The 15,849-nt window shown below is 34.1% G+C and overlaps 1 protein-coding gene across 2 annotated transcripts; it reads right to left on the bottom strand.

Annotated features, from left to right (window-relative positions):
• Positions 1-332: 332 nt before the first annotated feature.
• LOC148299885 (RILP-like protein homolog) lies at positions 333-15,461 on the bottom strand. Of its 2 annotated transcripts, none has more exons than XM_088275535.1 (7): positions 15,091-15,461; positions 12,349-12,624; positions 8,612-8,686; positions 7,145-7,243; positions 6,264-6,355; positions 2,672-2,839; positions 333-1,353 (listed from the first exon to the last, which is right to left on the bottom strand). In XM_088275535.1, the coding sequence occupies exons 1-7, from the start codon at positions 15,394-15,396 to the stop codon at positions 1,248-1,250; spliced, it is 1,122 nt and encodes a 373-aa protein (XP_088131661.1). In that variant the 5' UTR covers positions 15,397-15,461; the 3' UTR covers positions 333-1,247. The 2 variants fall into 2 exon arrangements, with proteins under 2 accessions (XP_088131661.1, XP_088131660.1); XM_088275534.1 differs by having other exon boundaries at positions 6,247-6,355; positions 15,091-15,396.
• Positions 15,462-15,849: the final 388 nt, after the last annotated feature.

Below are 15,849 nucleotides of genomic sequence, written 5' to 3'. Positions count from 1 at the left end.
TAAATAATATTAAATAATAATTGGAAATCGTCGGGATAAGGGCATAAATTTGTAAACAGACAAACAAAGAAATATATATAATAATGATAATCATTAGAATAATAATTTAAGCTTGACTAACTTCAAAATGAATAAATAAATGGATGAAATAATAAAAATGAGTGTTTTAAAAAATAAAAACAAATTTGGTATTGCGAATTTTGAAATATGTTTCAAATTTCGTTTCTTTTAATTATGAATCAACAAGCTTTAAGTAGAATTAAAAATAACAGCAAAATAAATATACATATTCGATATGCAGGATTTCATGTTTAAATAAATAAAAAATAATAAATCTTAAATGTAATTTAATAACAATATATTTAACAATATATTTTTTTCAAGTGATCTTAATAAATAGAATATAAAAAATATAAACATAACGAGATTAAGCAGACAGACACTATTTAAAGTAAATAATAATCACGCGTCATATGACGTGATCCACATGCCTCAACCATAGGGCGATTAGGCATTCGATAGCGGCCGCAACGCACACCAGAAATTCCGTATGACTCTGGTGCAAGATGGCACTTTTAGCGATCAAGTCTTTGCTCGGGAATTCCTTCAGACCGCTTGGACTAGCTTCCACCGATATGCTCTTCATCTCTGCCGCCAGATCGAGAGCCGAACCCGCGTTCGCGCCACCGTAATTGGGTATCGTCTTCAAGCAGAATCTGCAAACCGCCCCGTAGTCTGGAAGAATCGACAAGGTTCTAGAAGTTGACGTCACGACCGAAGATGCGGAGTCCAATCGAAAAAAACCTGGCTGATTTACCTGACTAGCTGTCTTTGTCAATTTGATACTGTCATTTAAAACAATTTCGACGCGGAGAGTTTGATTGTCTTCAAAGTAAGGGTTGTTAATTACTTGATCGCTGGTCGCATTTTCTAACGAATAAAATTCAGATTCTAAATCAGAATCAAATGGAGACTCAATTCCGGAGTTGGAACGACTAGAAAAAGATCCGCTCAACTCGCTATCCGATATTTCATCCACGTATTCCCGGGATCCGTGATCTCCGCGGGAATAAAACGTATCCTCTACACCTCTACACTTGTCTAAAGTACTTGAACTCTGTTCCCGACAGAGCCGTGGAATGTCTAGTTTTGGCCTCTTAAACTTAATACCATAGTTCCTGTTGCAAGAGCACACCTCCTCGGATAATACTGAAGAAGAAGAAGAGTAGGATCTGGGGCTGGCGGCCTCACTTGTCCGCGCTGATACCGGCCATCTTGGTGGTGAGGGAGGAGAGGGATCTCCCGGGAAACGATCCAACAGCGACATCATATTCAGAAAACAACTTCCGAAAACTGGAAAGATAAAAAATAAAATAATAGAAAACATTAAGAGATATATTCATTTTTAATTGGTCAGGGTTGTGTATATTAGTGATGTTTTTGTGAGTAAACAACTGGTAAAAGTTTAAGTTAAATAAAAAATTAAAACAATGTTTTTGACCACTTAATGCTTTTGAAGGAGCAGCGTTCGCGGACAGAGCACGTGTCATATCGTGCCAATCCGAGCACTGCTCGCGTGTTTCACTTGTTTGCGTTACAAAAGATAAAAAACCCAACTGAACTAGCCAGTTTACAATTTACTTAGAATTCTCCTATATATTACCAAATTTTTTGTTTTAGTTATTATTATTAAAGTTAGAAACATTTTTTTGGCACATTATATGTTAAATTTTTAAAATATTTTATGGCTTTCTTTGTTTTTTACAACTGGACAACTTTTAAATTATGTTAACTATTTAAATAAAACATAAAATAACCTATATATATATATGTAAATAGTTTATATTAGTGAAAAAAAGTCTCATTAAACATTAAGCATTAAGTGGTTAAGCATCTCCTAGTTTGTAAAATAATGTTTTGAATCTTGTGATTCTATGTACATTTTCATAAAGTGTGTTAATTGTGGTTTGCGTACTTTGTTAGGAGGTGCTTTCTTGCATTATATGAGAGTTATTCTTAAATGCATATGTAAGGATTGTTTTAGTATATGTATAGTTGTTTGTCTGTCATAAGTTGTAATTGGTTGAATATTTTCTCAGTGAAAGTCCATCTCGGAACGGAGTGAAAGTGTCAATAGGATCTTTATAAAATTAATAAACTTTGTTTTCACCACTTTTTTTATTAATACAATTCAACCTACCGGTTTCAACAATACATTGTCATCATCAGGGTTTATTTTAAATCAAAAACATTAAAAACATTAAAATACTTTCACCAAAAACTTCCACACACTCCATAAAATGATGACAATGTATTGTTGAAACTGGTAGGTTGAATTGTATTAATCAGAAAAGTGGTGAAAACAAAGTTTATTAATTTTATACAGATAAAATTATTATTTTTTTTAAAAGAAAAAGAGAAATATTTTTGTTTTTATCATTGACACAAATATTTCAATTTCATACTATTTCTGTGAGCCTAAGCGGCTCATTATTAGAAATAGGTATCAAATTACGGTAGAGGGGTTCGAACCGTGAAACTCTGACTTAAGAGTCCGCGACACTAACCACGGGACAACAAACCGACACAATGTACCACAAAGTATCTGAGGAAAACATTCAAGAAAAGTGTTAATAGGAGATTAGCTGTTTTATTTATGAAGGAAACTCACAACTTCCGTATGCCGGAGGGCTGTCTCTTCCAGGGAGCATCGTCAGGCTCGCAGGGCAGCGGCCCCTGCACTGCCGGCTCCGAGTCCTCGTCGTGGGCAGCCGCAGATGTAGATTCGGAGTTGCTGCAGACCGTGTGCATGGGAGACACCTCAGCCTCATTGTCAGTCCTGGCACAAATAGTTTGTAATCAGATCAAAGTGTTTCAGATTATAGTTTCCTCGTGTTATCCAGGAATTCTTAGCATAATGTAGGTGATGCTACGGATAATACACACATTCTATCACATGCGTGCAGTAAAAGTTTGTTAATTCTAACAATTATTATTACTGTGTTTGGGTGATTTCCTTTTTTTACAAAATATTATGAATTAACACGTTGTCGTCGGGTTTTTTGCGGACTGTCGGTCAACTACGGGACACGGCAAATGCCGTTTTTGTCGACTGTTGGATATCGGCGGGAAACGGCAATATACAGGTTTGTTATCAGCGTAAAATAAAACGCGTTGAAGGGTAATTTGCTACCTGGGTGCAAGGCGACAGTCTGTCGACGTTATTTGAGATGCCTTGTCCGAATTGGCTAGTGTGCCGCTTGTAAAGGCGTCGCCAGAAATCTAGAGTTTTTATGCGATCTCAATCTCCAGTTTAGTTTGAGTCATTTCACGTATTGGACTATTTTACATACTGCTCGCACTGTTTTGTTTACTGTTTGGTATTTTATTATTTGAATATATTAGCATTGTATAGGGAATGATACTTCGGAGGGGAAGACTATTTTTTAGAGTTTACAATGCTTCTAAAATTGTGAAATCCGGAATACTTAATTAAAAATTATGATTATAATTTATTTTTGATGAACAAATGTCATATATGATTTCTTTGAAAATTTCAATTGAAAGTATTATTTGGTTTTGAAATTGTGTCAATTTTAAGAAAGCAATATATTTTTGCGGTAGGTAATCGCAAAAAACATCCGCTATAGGCTAGAGTCTAATGATCGAAGCGCCCGACTACAATGTGTTAATAAACAGTATTCAAATAAAAATTACAAATCACGTTTTCAGGCATCTTCTAGGACGGTAAAAAAAATCAGGAAGAATCTGACATACATTTCATGAAGGTCTCTTTTTATAAATGAATAAAATATACTGAGCTTAACCATAGACGGTACAGAAGAATCACATGTAAAAGAAGGTGTCAATTTAAGGATATATAAAACTTTGGAAATTTGATTGGTGAATGCAAATGCAGTGGTTAAAGTGTTAGTATTTTGCAAAAAATATGCAGTTTTAAGCGTTAGTTTCTGTCGAAATTGTGCGGTTGGTAAAGTGTTAATTATTATTGAAGAATATAAGCACATGTCCATAATATTTCATGATTAGTGTAAATACCGTATTTTTACTTAGCTGGATAATATTTCAGATACCAATAAGTTCAATAAACAAACTAAATGTTCTTATCAAGATAAGATTGAACAAATACCAAATAATTCTTTAAACAGAAAAAAACAAATGATAATTAAAAACTTATGGGCAGAGAATTAGAATTAAAAATATTTACACAATTTTGAGTGTGTTCAAATACTTGTTCACAAAATCTGGATTATCTCCAATTACAGGTGTTATTTTCATATTATTTTTTGACATCTCGTCAAAGATGAAGAAGAATATGGAAGTCTGGGCATTTACGAGGCTGACGACTGTCATAGGCTGGTTTGAGTGATCACTTTACACACGTGTAACATTCACAAATTTTACCCATTATTGACAACCACGCTAATCAAATTCTTGGAAGTTCTATGTATATGAACCAATTTTGAAACATTATTATTGAATCACTAGAACTTCACTTAAACCAGCTTATGACGGTCGTCAGCCCTGTAAATGCCCAGACTTCCATATTCTTCTTCGTCTTTGATGAGATGTCAAAAAATAATATGAAAATATTTATTAAACGACTAGCTGTAGACACACATTGCTGAGTATCAGTCTGGTTAAATGGAAAATAAATATGATAGAAAGCACACATTTCTAATACAGTGGAACCTCTTATAACGAGCATAATTCGTTCCAAAATCTTAGTCGTTAAACAAAACATTTTTTGTTTTGACTGGCACATAAGTCCCGGCTCACAAGTGAATGTCGTGAAAATGGGACTTTCTTTCTTTATAACTTGTTATGCGAAATATTGCTTGTTAAGGGAGGAACATTTAATTCTTTTTTGCTTATTATGAGGGGTGCTCTTTATGAGAGGTTCCACTGTATTTATAATTTAACAATGCTCGAAAGCAATGAAAATACAAAAAAAATCTATTGAACAATAATGCCATCGAAAAGAAAAGAATTTATTGATTTGAAATTAACTGTGTGGATTAATATGATGATTTAAATAAAATAAAAGCATGTGTAAGACGGAGGATATCGTGAGGTGGGGACGACAACGAAGGCGATACTGGAAGGAACACATGTCAGAAGACAGACTTCCACGTATCGCCCTCCAAGGCAACCCTGAAGGACGCAGACCACCAGGCGGACCTCCGAAAAGTTGGAAAGACAGCTGGGAGTCAACATCCCAAGAGCGACGTGCGGAGGCACAAACAGATCCCTAGGATCTACAAAAAGGAGAAGAAGAAGAAGAAGATTTAAATAAAACATTTTTATGAGACCGATTTTTGAGATTGTTGATGTAAACACAATTAGTTTCAAGAACTACAGATGTTCTCATCAACAGTTGAAAATACAAAACTGTTTTGTAAAATTATACAATGAGACAAATGTCACAAAAGATTTGGAGAAATAGTGGTATTTCTCTTCTTCTTCAAACTCTTATCTGCACCCGATGGTGCATAGGACACTGCATCATATAAATGCAGTGTTATCTTGATCACATGAAAGAAAAGTGATCAGCCCTGGGCTTCAGGTACCAGTCCAGGGTAATATTGAATAAATATTTGAATGAAAAAATCATTTATATTAAATACATATTTGACTCCCCCTGGGAATCGAACCCTGGACCTCCAGTACGGTAGCCGAGCGTGCTGACCATTACACTACGGAGGCGGACTTAATAATAATATTCACATTATTGTGATTTGTAATTAATTAGATGTATAATGATTAAAGAAAACACTTCGTTTTTTACCGCTTGAGTTTTATTATGAAGTGTTTTCTTTAATCATTGTAACATGTCTTACCACAAAGTTAATGCCGAAACAATAAATAAAATTAGATGTATGATGAAATATAAATGAATTCATAATAATGGACATTATTTCTGACTATGGAAAGTCCTCTGCATACATTAAGGTGGACACTGACCGGAGCATTTGGTCGTAACGTAATGCGTTACGATGCGAGCATTCATATGGTCAGTACAGCAAGCGGAGCGCTCCATCCATAGTTTGGGATGCTCGGTGATGCTCGCCGCGAGCGATGTTACAACAAAATGCTCCGATCAGTCTCTACCTTTAAGTTAACAGGACTGACTGACTCGACTACACCACTCACACATACACAGAATGCGACACTGAAACAGTACGGGTGCGACGTGGCTGAAGTAAGGAAGAGTGCAGATATTACCATGCAGTTTGAGGTACCTGACAGTCTTCTGGAAGGCCTCGAGCTGCTCCCTCAACTGGTCGCGCTCCTTCAGGAGCTCCGCCAGTTGAGAGGCACCTCCTCCGCCATTCTGCAAACAAAAATCCAGAATATAAAGGTCTTAGTATAATTACTTGTTAGTCCACGGCGATGTTCTCTTATTCTAATTCTTAGACTTCTCGAAGTTTGGCCAGTATATTTTTTATCGCAGTCACCGCAAGAAATTTCATAAATACCGCTTCTAACTAATACGTTAACTATTGATTTTGAGTTTCCGAGAATTTGACCCAAGTTGTTACTCATATAATACGCAGGTTGTATATGAGAGGGTAAAAGTTTAGTAATTATTTTTCGGAATTTGCAAATCATATCACGGAAACTAACCACTCATTTGACTCTCATACACTTAAACTATTGCACTCTGTTACAAATAAAGGTCAAATAATGAATAATTTAGAAAATTTAGAAGTACATGAAAATTTTAATTCAGATAAAACATTAATTAATAATATACTGTTTCAAAATACGTCACCATTATTATCAATGTTTCCTTTTACAAAAAATCTTGTTCCTTAACCCCCCTCCCTATATTTATTAACCTATATATATACACCTAAATATATTTTTGTTCATTAGTTTTAATTTGTACCAGAAGATGAAAGCATCTGTCGTTTTCGAAACAAGTCGTAAATATAAATAAAACTCATTAAAGTGGTTTATTCAAGTGATTAATTTTAATAAAATATTGTATAAATTGCCAGATGCTTTTTGGAAGGTCCGGACCTATGCAGTTTCAACAATACTTTGAAACAGTAGGAAGGAATGTGCAATTTGTAAAAAATGTAATAGTAAATAAATAATCTAAACTTTATTTCCTTACATTATCTGTGGTCAAGGCTTGCCGTAGCGAAATCAACTCTCTCTGACGGGTTTGTGCGGCCGCCTCGAGTTCAGCTCGCTGATTGCAAACTACTCGCATCTGGAAATATCGCCATGTCAATAAAACATCAACAATTTTTATTTTTTTAATGAAAAAAGAAATATTTGTATTTGTTATTATTCAACAAAATACTTAAATTTCATACTATTTCTGTGAGTCTAAGCGGCGCATTATCAGAAATAGGTACCAAATTGTGGTAGAGTGGGTTTGAACCTAGAAACTAGACTCAAGAGTCTGCGACACTAGTCACGGGACCATAACCCAACACCCAGTTGTTATCCCTTAAAAACAACATGGAGTTAGCACATTGATTGCTGAGTATGTACACGCTACCGACATTTCGTTAAGCGTGTAATACACGGCAAGTGCATACATTTTACAAGGGAGGTTTATAATATTATAGGTGTCTCAATTTGAGATGAAAAATCTATATTTTTTTATATGGAAGAATATGGAAGTCAGAGTATCCTAGGGCTAACTAACGACCTGGCATTTGGCTGGCTTAAGCGGTCACTTTACACACCTGTGTAACACAAGTGTGTAAAGAGTTTACTTAAGCCAGACAAATGCCAGGTCGTAAGCCCTGGGATTCTCAGACGTTCATAAAAACATGTTTCACACCTATAATAATGACATTTCATCCGTAGGGTGAATAATCCAGTGTCTGAATAAATAATACTAAATTGTCACAGATTTATGTTTTAAGTGATCACTTTATACATTTTACACAAGTGAAACAAAAATTTTCTTTTGAAATAGAGTTTTTTAAGGGGTATTACACAAAGTTAACAATGAATGATAAGGAGAGTATTAAGGTGGAGACTGACCGGAGCATTTTGTCGTAATGTAACACGTTACGTTGCGAGCATTCAGGCAGTCAGTACACCGAGCAGAGCGCTACATCCATAGTCTCGGATGCCAGGTGATGCTCGCCGCGAGCGATGTTACGACATTATATTACGACGTTATGTTACGACGAAATGCTCCGGTCAGTCTCCACCTTAATATTACCATACCACAAAGTTAACAATGCTTTTATTATACAAAATACTGTCTATAATAAAAGCATCGTTAACATTGAAAAAAAAATCTATGTATCTGTGAAAAAAATAATTAAATACTTTTCTACCACTAGCAGATGTAAAAAAAATTCTACGGTGGTATGGAACAGATAGACCAACATCACAGCAGAATTAATTGGCCAGTACAATGGAATTTTCGATTGGTATCATAGTTTTTAAAACAGCCTTGTAAAAGTTCATTTTCCATTTATCTTGACCATATGTCAGGAATGTGCAAGGACATATATTTCCCCCAAAATTACTTGGACAATTTGGCTATATATATTTTTTGCTATAAAATCGTCAAAGACACCATAAGATGTGGATATGAGAGTGTTATACTCACTTGATGGAGAAGATATTTTTGTTTGCGTCTCACTTCACGACTTGTCGCTGCCAATCTCTTCACTTGAGAAGTGAGCTGAAAAAAACAATATTATTCGGTTAATTTTAAAGAACAAAATTGGAAAATGTTTGAGAAAATTATATTTTATACTATCAATACATTTTTATAAAATTACTAGCCAATACAAAAACTTAAAATAAGAAAGGTGTGTTGAGATGGTTTGGACATGTGGAACGTATGAGTGAAGAAAGAACGGTGTAACAATTTTATGAGGCGAATGTAGTTGGAAAAAGAAGCAGAGGAAGACCGAAGAAAACTTGGCACAATCAGGTATGTCAAATACTTGAAAGCAGCCGGGTCAGGAGTAGTAATAATCGTCGGGTATTTATGAGGAGATGCATGAATGTAGAAGAGGCAAAGAATGTTTGCAAAGACAGAGTGGTGTGGCATTCGATTATCTCTGCCTACCCATGCGTGAAGCGGCGTGATGGTTAGTTAGTTTAGTTATTTTTTCAAAAACTTTTATTATGCAATAAAGTTGTAAAACCTGGTTCCATTATTCATAAAGGCAGTAAAAATAGAAGCTAAATATAAAAAAGCTATTCATAGTGAGTATAAAAAGGGGTTTGACTACCTCTAAAATTGCAGTACCTATTTACATATAAATATTCACTGCTTTATTTAGTCATTCTATTTGGACCCTATCTCCCTCCGTGCATTCTTTATTTAAAATTTACTAGTCCATTCCATTCGTAGATTCAGAAAGTAAGTAATGAAAATTCTTAAATTAAATTTTAAATTATGCTGTTTACTTTGATTTTTACACACTGGCAACACAAGATTTATAAGAAAAAAGATGGCGGACAGACGAATGGCTTGTCAGGCGGAAAAAAACTTATAAATTGTTATGAACTCAGTCTTGACTATGTATTTTGGACCAGTGATGAGAACCCATAGAATAATGACATAAAAAACTACTTTTATATGGATATAAAGATTAAGACACCAATAATTTATGACTTTTTTACCAATAAAAAAAGATGAATGGATATTTCAATAACAATTAACTCACATATCAAAGTCGTACAAGAGAAAGTGACCAACTATAACAAGACGTAATATGTTCAGGGGGGCCATTTAAGTCACTTTTGCTTGGCAAGAAAATAAACATCAATGCAGTTAGTCATTTTTAACAAGTCAATATATTATACTTCCAAGTATCAAATCCTTTGGGATTTTTTTCAGGGCAATATTAAGCTAGTAAAGTATCAAATAGTCGTTTTTGTAAAAAAATGCACTTGGTCACTTTCTCCTGTATGACTATGATATATTTAATAACTTTAAAAAAACACTTAATGAATATATAATTCAATGTAAACTGTATGTTGGAGTTAATGTATTTAAAAATTTAAATACTATTGTTTTTTTTTTAAATATCTTACATCTTGATTGAAAAATTTATCTTTGAATACTGAATACATCAATGACCAAAAGACTACAATCATTTTTTTTTTAAAAAAAGGACAGCAAATTATAATTTTTATTTTATCTGGTTTTGGATATACATGCAGATTGTTCACTGTAGGATTTTCAAGCGCTTCAGAATTTTCCCTACCTTTTTTTTTTAGTTGAATAATAATTCTCAAGTTTGACCCAAACCCCAAAGATAAAAATAGAACAGATAATGGGTTTATGAGCAACTTAAGAAATGATTGATTTGCACAAAGATAAACAAAAGAATTCTACCATTCTAATTCTAGGGCAGTCTTATATTTCTGAGGATAAAAATATTTGTATTACAGTAAACAGAAATAGTGATCAGTCATGTTTTTACTAAAGTTTTAAGCTTATAATACGTTGCTTTCATTTTGTAATGATGGATCTAATTTTAATAATATTAGCACACAAACCTAATCACGCAAAAATGTAGAAAATTATAATATCTATTATTTTCATTATCATTAATACCAAAGTATTATATTCATCTATTCACAACACATTTAGTCCACCTACGTAGTGTAGCGGTCAGCATGTTTGGCTACTGTGCTGGAGGTCCTGGGTTTGATTCCCAGGGGAAGGTCAAAATAAATTTAAGTGGTTTTCAGCTTATAATACAATGCTTTCATTTTGTGATGATCGATCTAATTTTAATAATATTAGCACACAAACTTAATCACGCAAAAATTTAGAGAATTATAATATCTATTATTTTCATTATCATTAATACCAAAGTATTACATATTCTATTACTTTGAGAAATAAAAAGACTTTGTTTTTTGATCCACTCACATTTTTATTAACAACCAACTAGTTTTGGCAACAACCTGTTGCCCTCTTCAGGGTTCAATTTATTACATCAATATGATCCGCAAAGTTAATGCTTTCAATATTCAAAACCAAAAATATTATATATTCATCTATTCGCTCCACATTTGTCCACTTATGTAGTGTAGCGGTCAGCACTTTTGACTACTGTGCTGGAGGTTATGTATGGGTTTGATTCCCAGGGGGGTCAAAATAAATATAAGTGATTTTCCAATCTAATCTTATGCGCGTATGATGTCAGGCCCCCCTGACTTCGACTATCACTTGAAACTAATTGTCCTTGTCTTGGGCAGCTCTAAACAGTGCCACAACAGTCCTGATCGCCGTCCAATCTCGTATATTCTGGAGTCAGGAGATCTGTCTTCTGCCCACACCTCGTCGACCCTCTATTTTGCCATTTATGATAAAACTACCTTGTCTAATAGTCATTTAATATTACCGTTATATACGATCAAGATAATAATAAATTGCATGTGTTATGTCACTTGGAGATTTACTAAAACTCTTATAAATGTTTGTCAAGGAGTTCGAGAGATGTCGCTAAAAAAAATCTTCAGAGCTTGTGTTCAAGCAATTTCCAACCATTAATCATATGAAACTGCCGAGATGTACGCGCTTGAACTTCACTATGTATGGGTCTTATACGGCAGGACTTGTATACATGCTAAGTGCCGTACAATGCTACATATGTTACATATGCAATACACATTGTATATTGCATATGAGCTTTGTACGGCAAATTGTATTATTGCAAATGAAAACCCTTGTTTTTTACCATTTTGAGTTTTATTTATTTTCCAGGATTCGGACCTCACATACTAATGAAAGAGTTTCTGCTCAATAAAAAGCTTCTTTTCATCCCACCAATAGATGTCTCTAGTGAAGTTCCAGTGATTCAAGAGCAATGTTTCAGTATTTATGTATAGAACTTCCAAGAATTTGCGTAGTGTGGTTGTCAATAATGGGTAAAATTGGTGAATGTTACACATGTGTAAAGTGATCACATAAACCAGCCTATGACGGTCGTCAGCCCCGTAAATACCCAGACTTCTATATTCTTCTTCATCTTTGATGAGATGTCAAAAAATAATATGAAAAATACTCCTATAATTCGAGATAATCCAGATTTGTGAATTAGTATTTGGACACACTCAAAATGTTGTAAATACATTTATTTTAACGACTAGTTTTTTGTGAAGTTACAGATGTTTCCATCTAAGAGTCTGAATTTAACATTGTGTTTATATTCAGACCCGTAGATGGATGCATCTATAGCTTCTAAAAGTAGTGGTTAAAATAATTGTAGCTTTAGTGGTAAAAAACAAGTGTTCTCATTAACGATTTCATCATGTCTCACCACAAAGTGAATGCCGAAACAATAAATAATGTTGTGTTATGTTTTATATTCTTACCCCTTCGATGATCTTTAGTTTCTCCTGCAGCAAGGCATCCTTCTCTCTCAGGGTGTTCCTCTGTTGTTCTTGCATCTCGCCCATGCGCTTCCAGAGATTCTCGTCCCCGGAGCCGCTCTCGGCCGATGAGGAGGCGCCCTGCGGACCCTTGGCGGCCGCAGTCGGGCCCCCGTCCTTCTCCTTGTGCAGCCGCCGGTTCTCGTCTTGCAGTCTGGTCACCGCGGAGACCAGCTCTGCGGTCTCGGTGCGCCATTGCTCTTCGATGATCTCTAGCTCCTAAAAATAACATCATCATATTTTATTATGCTGGAAAAAATGCAGTTGGGAAAATGGCTGACTTAAAATCTGGCATTGGGGGTTAGATTTTAGACAGTCGCAATTATGAGTCACAAGAATGTCATAAATCAAAAATCAATTTTCAGTTGTGCATTCGGAATGCCCAGAAAATGTACTCCCAGCAAAGGAGGCATATTTTTAACTCAATATTTACCTGCTACAGGGCAGAAAGTGTTGTTTTTGCATTTTGAAGAAAAGGTATTGTTTAATTATTTTTTTAAATTTCTAAATATTTTTTAAATGGAGAAAAAACTTTCAGGTTTTACCTAAAAAGATCTGTTGCACATTAAAAAGTTCAATAAGTGGCTTGATATTTATTTTTAATACATTGTATTATATTTTTAAACTTTAAAAACGTCCTTCTGAAAAATCTAGTTTTTTGATTTATTTTTTATTTTTTTTTTTATTTATTTCTTAAGTTAGCTTATATTAAAACTAATATAAACTATTATATACATTTACATCATCTTTATATATTTACATTTCCTTACAGTAACTTAGACATTTATTTTTAAATTCTTTCAGACACTTTTCATTCTTCATACATTCAGGCATCTCATCATACATTTTTAAACCCTTATACATCAAGCAATTTTGCGACTCAGCTCTTTTCAATAATGGTAGTCTTATTTTATCCTTTTGTCTAGTAGCATATTCATGACAATTTTTGTTTAAGACAACTTTATCCTTAAAATATTTTGGCAACTTATCGTGAAAAAATTTATGTACAAATATCAACATATTAAATTTAAGTCTTCTTCTTACAGATAACCATTTTAGTTCATCTCTCATTCCTTTTACATTGCTATATTTATTCTTCCCAAGAACTATTCTCATCGCCCTATTTTGTGCAATTTCTAGTTTATTTAGATTTCCTTCGTTTGCTAAAAATAACACTGTTGAGCAGTAATCTATATGTGGAAGAATGATTGTTTTGTAAATTAGTTCTGCAGTATCTTTATTTAATTTATTCCTTAATCTACTAAGGAAAAATATTTTTTTTTTGATATTTTTTTATTAACGTGTTCAAAATTTGCATTTAATGTCAATTTTGAATCTAGTATTATGCCCAAATATTTCATTATGACGTTCTTGAAAAGAGTGAGCGAAATGTGCAAAGCAATCCATGGAAAGATCCGTGCTTGGTGTAAGCCTGATGGCTAAAGTAAGAAATGAAGATATTAGGAACAGCATCAAAATAGAAGATATCATGGATCGCAGAGCAAGACTTAAGTGGCAATGGGCAGGACATATTGCAAGACAGGACCCCAAAAGATTGACAGCAAAATTTAAAGATGGGAACCTTGGGAGAATAAAAGAGGAGTCGGAAGACCCCAAAAGAGATGGTCCGACGACATAGTTGCTCTGAGGGGTAGAAACTGGCTGCACAGAGCAACTGGCCGAAGGAAATGGAAGGATACGGAAGAGGTCTATATCCAGCAGTGGAGGACAGAGGGCTCATGAAGAAGACGCTCTTCCGTAAGAGTTGAGTATAAACTGTGTCTACTAATACACTCAAATATTTATTCCATATTACCCTGGACTAGTACCTGAAGCGGAAGACCGATCACCTTTCCTTCACGTGTTAATGATCAAGATAACACTGCGTTTATATAATGCAGTGCCCTATGCACCATTGGGGTGCGGATAAGGGTTCGAGTTGAAAAATTTTAGAATTTATGTTTTTACTCTATCCTATAAATAAAACTCAGTTAGACACTTTGGTGTATACAATGGTAGTCTTATAACATATGGAACACAATAAAGTATATTTTTAGAAATAATAAAATTTGCTTTATTTGAACTTTAATGTGTCAATCTCCTTAATAGAATTAGCCCTGATGGAGTTAGACACTTTACGAATTAAGAGGACTATATGTATCCATATGCCTCTCGGGTAAAACCTGTTTTAAAGACTCAAAATTATGACCAATATGTTCTGTTTCTATTACAAATGCAGTGAACCAATGAAGTGATTTTAAATTGGCTTATTGATTTTGAATACTTACTTTACTTTTCATATGGCTATAAAAATAAAGCAAGTTTTCAACTTATGCAAATCAATAAGCCAATTTTAAATCGTTGAATTATAACATATTTTTATTAATAACTGAGGTATGACATATCGGATTGGTTCACTGTATTTGCGATAGAAACAAAACATATTAGTCAACACTTCGAGTCTTCAAAACAGGTTTTACTATGCGTGAGAGAAATATGAAAGTTCAAAATGCAAATACGAGTATTTACGATATCAAAGTATTAATCGTTACACAAAAACTACCTAAAATGAACTTCTCGCGATGTGACCTTTGAAGCGAGGCACAGGCATAATTTTAAATGTCACAAACTACGAGTAAAGTACAAATATAACAAAAAATATGTATGGAAACCGGGAGAACATACCTTTTCAAAACGCTGCCTGTATTCCGCTTTTTCCAGCTTGTCATTTTCCAGTTGCGAAATTTTATCGTGCAGATCTTGGAGGGTAGAATTTTCCCTCTCATTTCGTGTGGCCGAGTTTTCCAATAATTCCAGGGCATTGATTACTTTGGGGAGAAGAGACGTGATCGCCTCCGCCCCGTACTTGTCTATAATAATTTCACATTCCTTCCCGATGTCCGAAGCGATATCGTAAACGTCCACCACTGTCACATCGTCACCGTTCTCCGCATCCGACATTTTCGACGCGTACCGCCTATAAAGTGGCATAAATTCGATTTCTTGTTTTCTATTTACGATCCTATCCCGACAGACAGACGCAGATGTCACTCGGGCGCCATAACTTTTTTGATGTCATTAAAAGTTTATGGCTATAAAATATTTAATGTTGCCAACATTTGAATTGTAAAATAATATAACCTACTTCATTTTAAAAAAAAACGGGGTAAAACTATAAATTTAATAGATTATTCATTTTCATACATTTATTGATTAGGTAGGTAGTAATTATAAACAACATACTAAATATTTTGATGAAACAAAGCCGTTCGAGTATACTGCTATTAAAAATACATATTAAATATTAATTATTATATATTGTTAAATACATTATTTATATTTTTACTCTAGTAGAGTTATAATTTTTAGTGACCTTATTTTAAGTATAAGGACAAATACGATATGATAAATCGCAACTTTTTTTGTAAACCGTGGAAAAATTTT

This window comes from Brachycentrus maculatus, unplaced genomic scaffold (assembly GCF_059751285.1).
Source record: "Brachycentrus maculatus isolate JH-2025_06_01 unplaced genomic scaffold, ASM5975128v1 h1tg000905l, whole genome shotgun sequence".
Classification (NCBI taxonomy): Eukaryota; Metazoa; Arthropoda; class Insecta; order Trichoptera; family Brachycentridae; genus Brachycentrus; species Brachycentrus maculatus.
This window is presented reverse-complemented; position numbering and strand designations above follow the sequence as displayed.

Excerpts from the sequence above, each read along its gene's own strand:
- LOC148299885 (XM_088275534.1), bottom strand. The coding sequence starts at position 15,396 with ATGCCACTTTATAGGCGGTACGCGTCGAAAATGTCGGATGCGGAGAAC. Across the intron at positions 8,687-12,348 it reads AACTAAAGATCATCGAAGGG|CTCACTTCTCAAGTGAAGAG; the intron begins GTAAGAATATAA and ends TGTTTTTTTCAG. Across the intron at positions 7,244-8,611 it reads AAAAATATCTTCTCCATCAA|ATGCGAGTAGTTTGCAATCA; the intron begins GTGAGTATAACA and ends CGATATTTCCAG.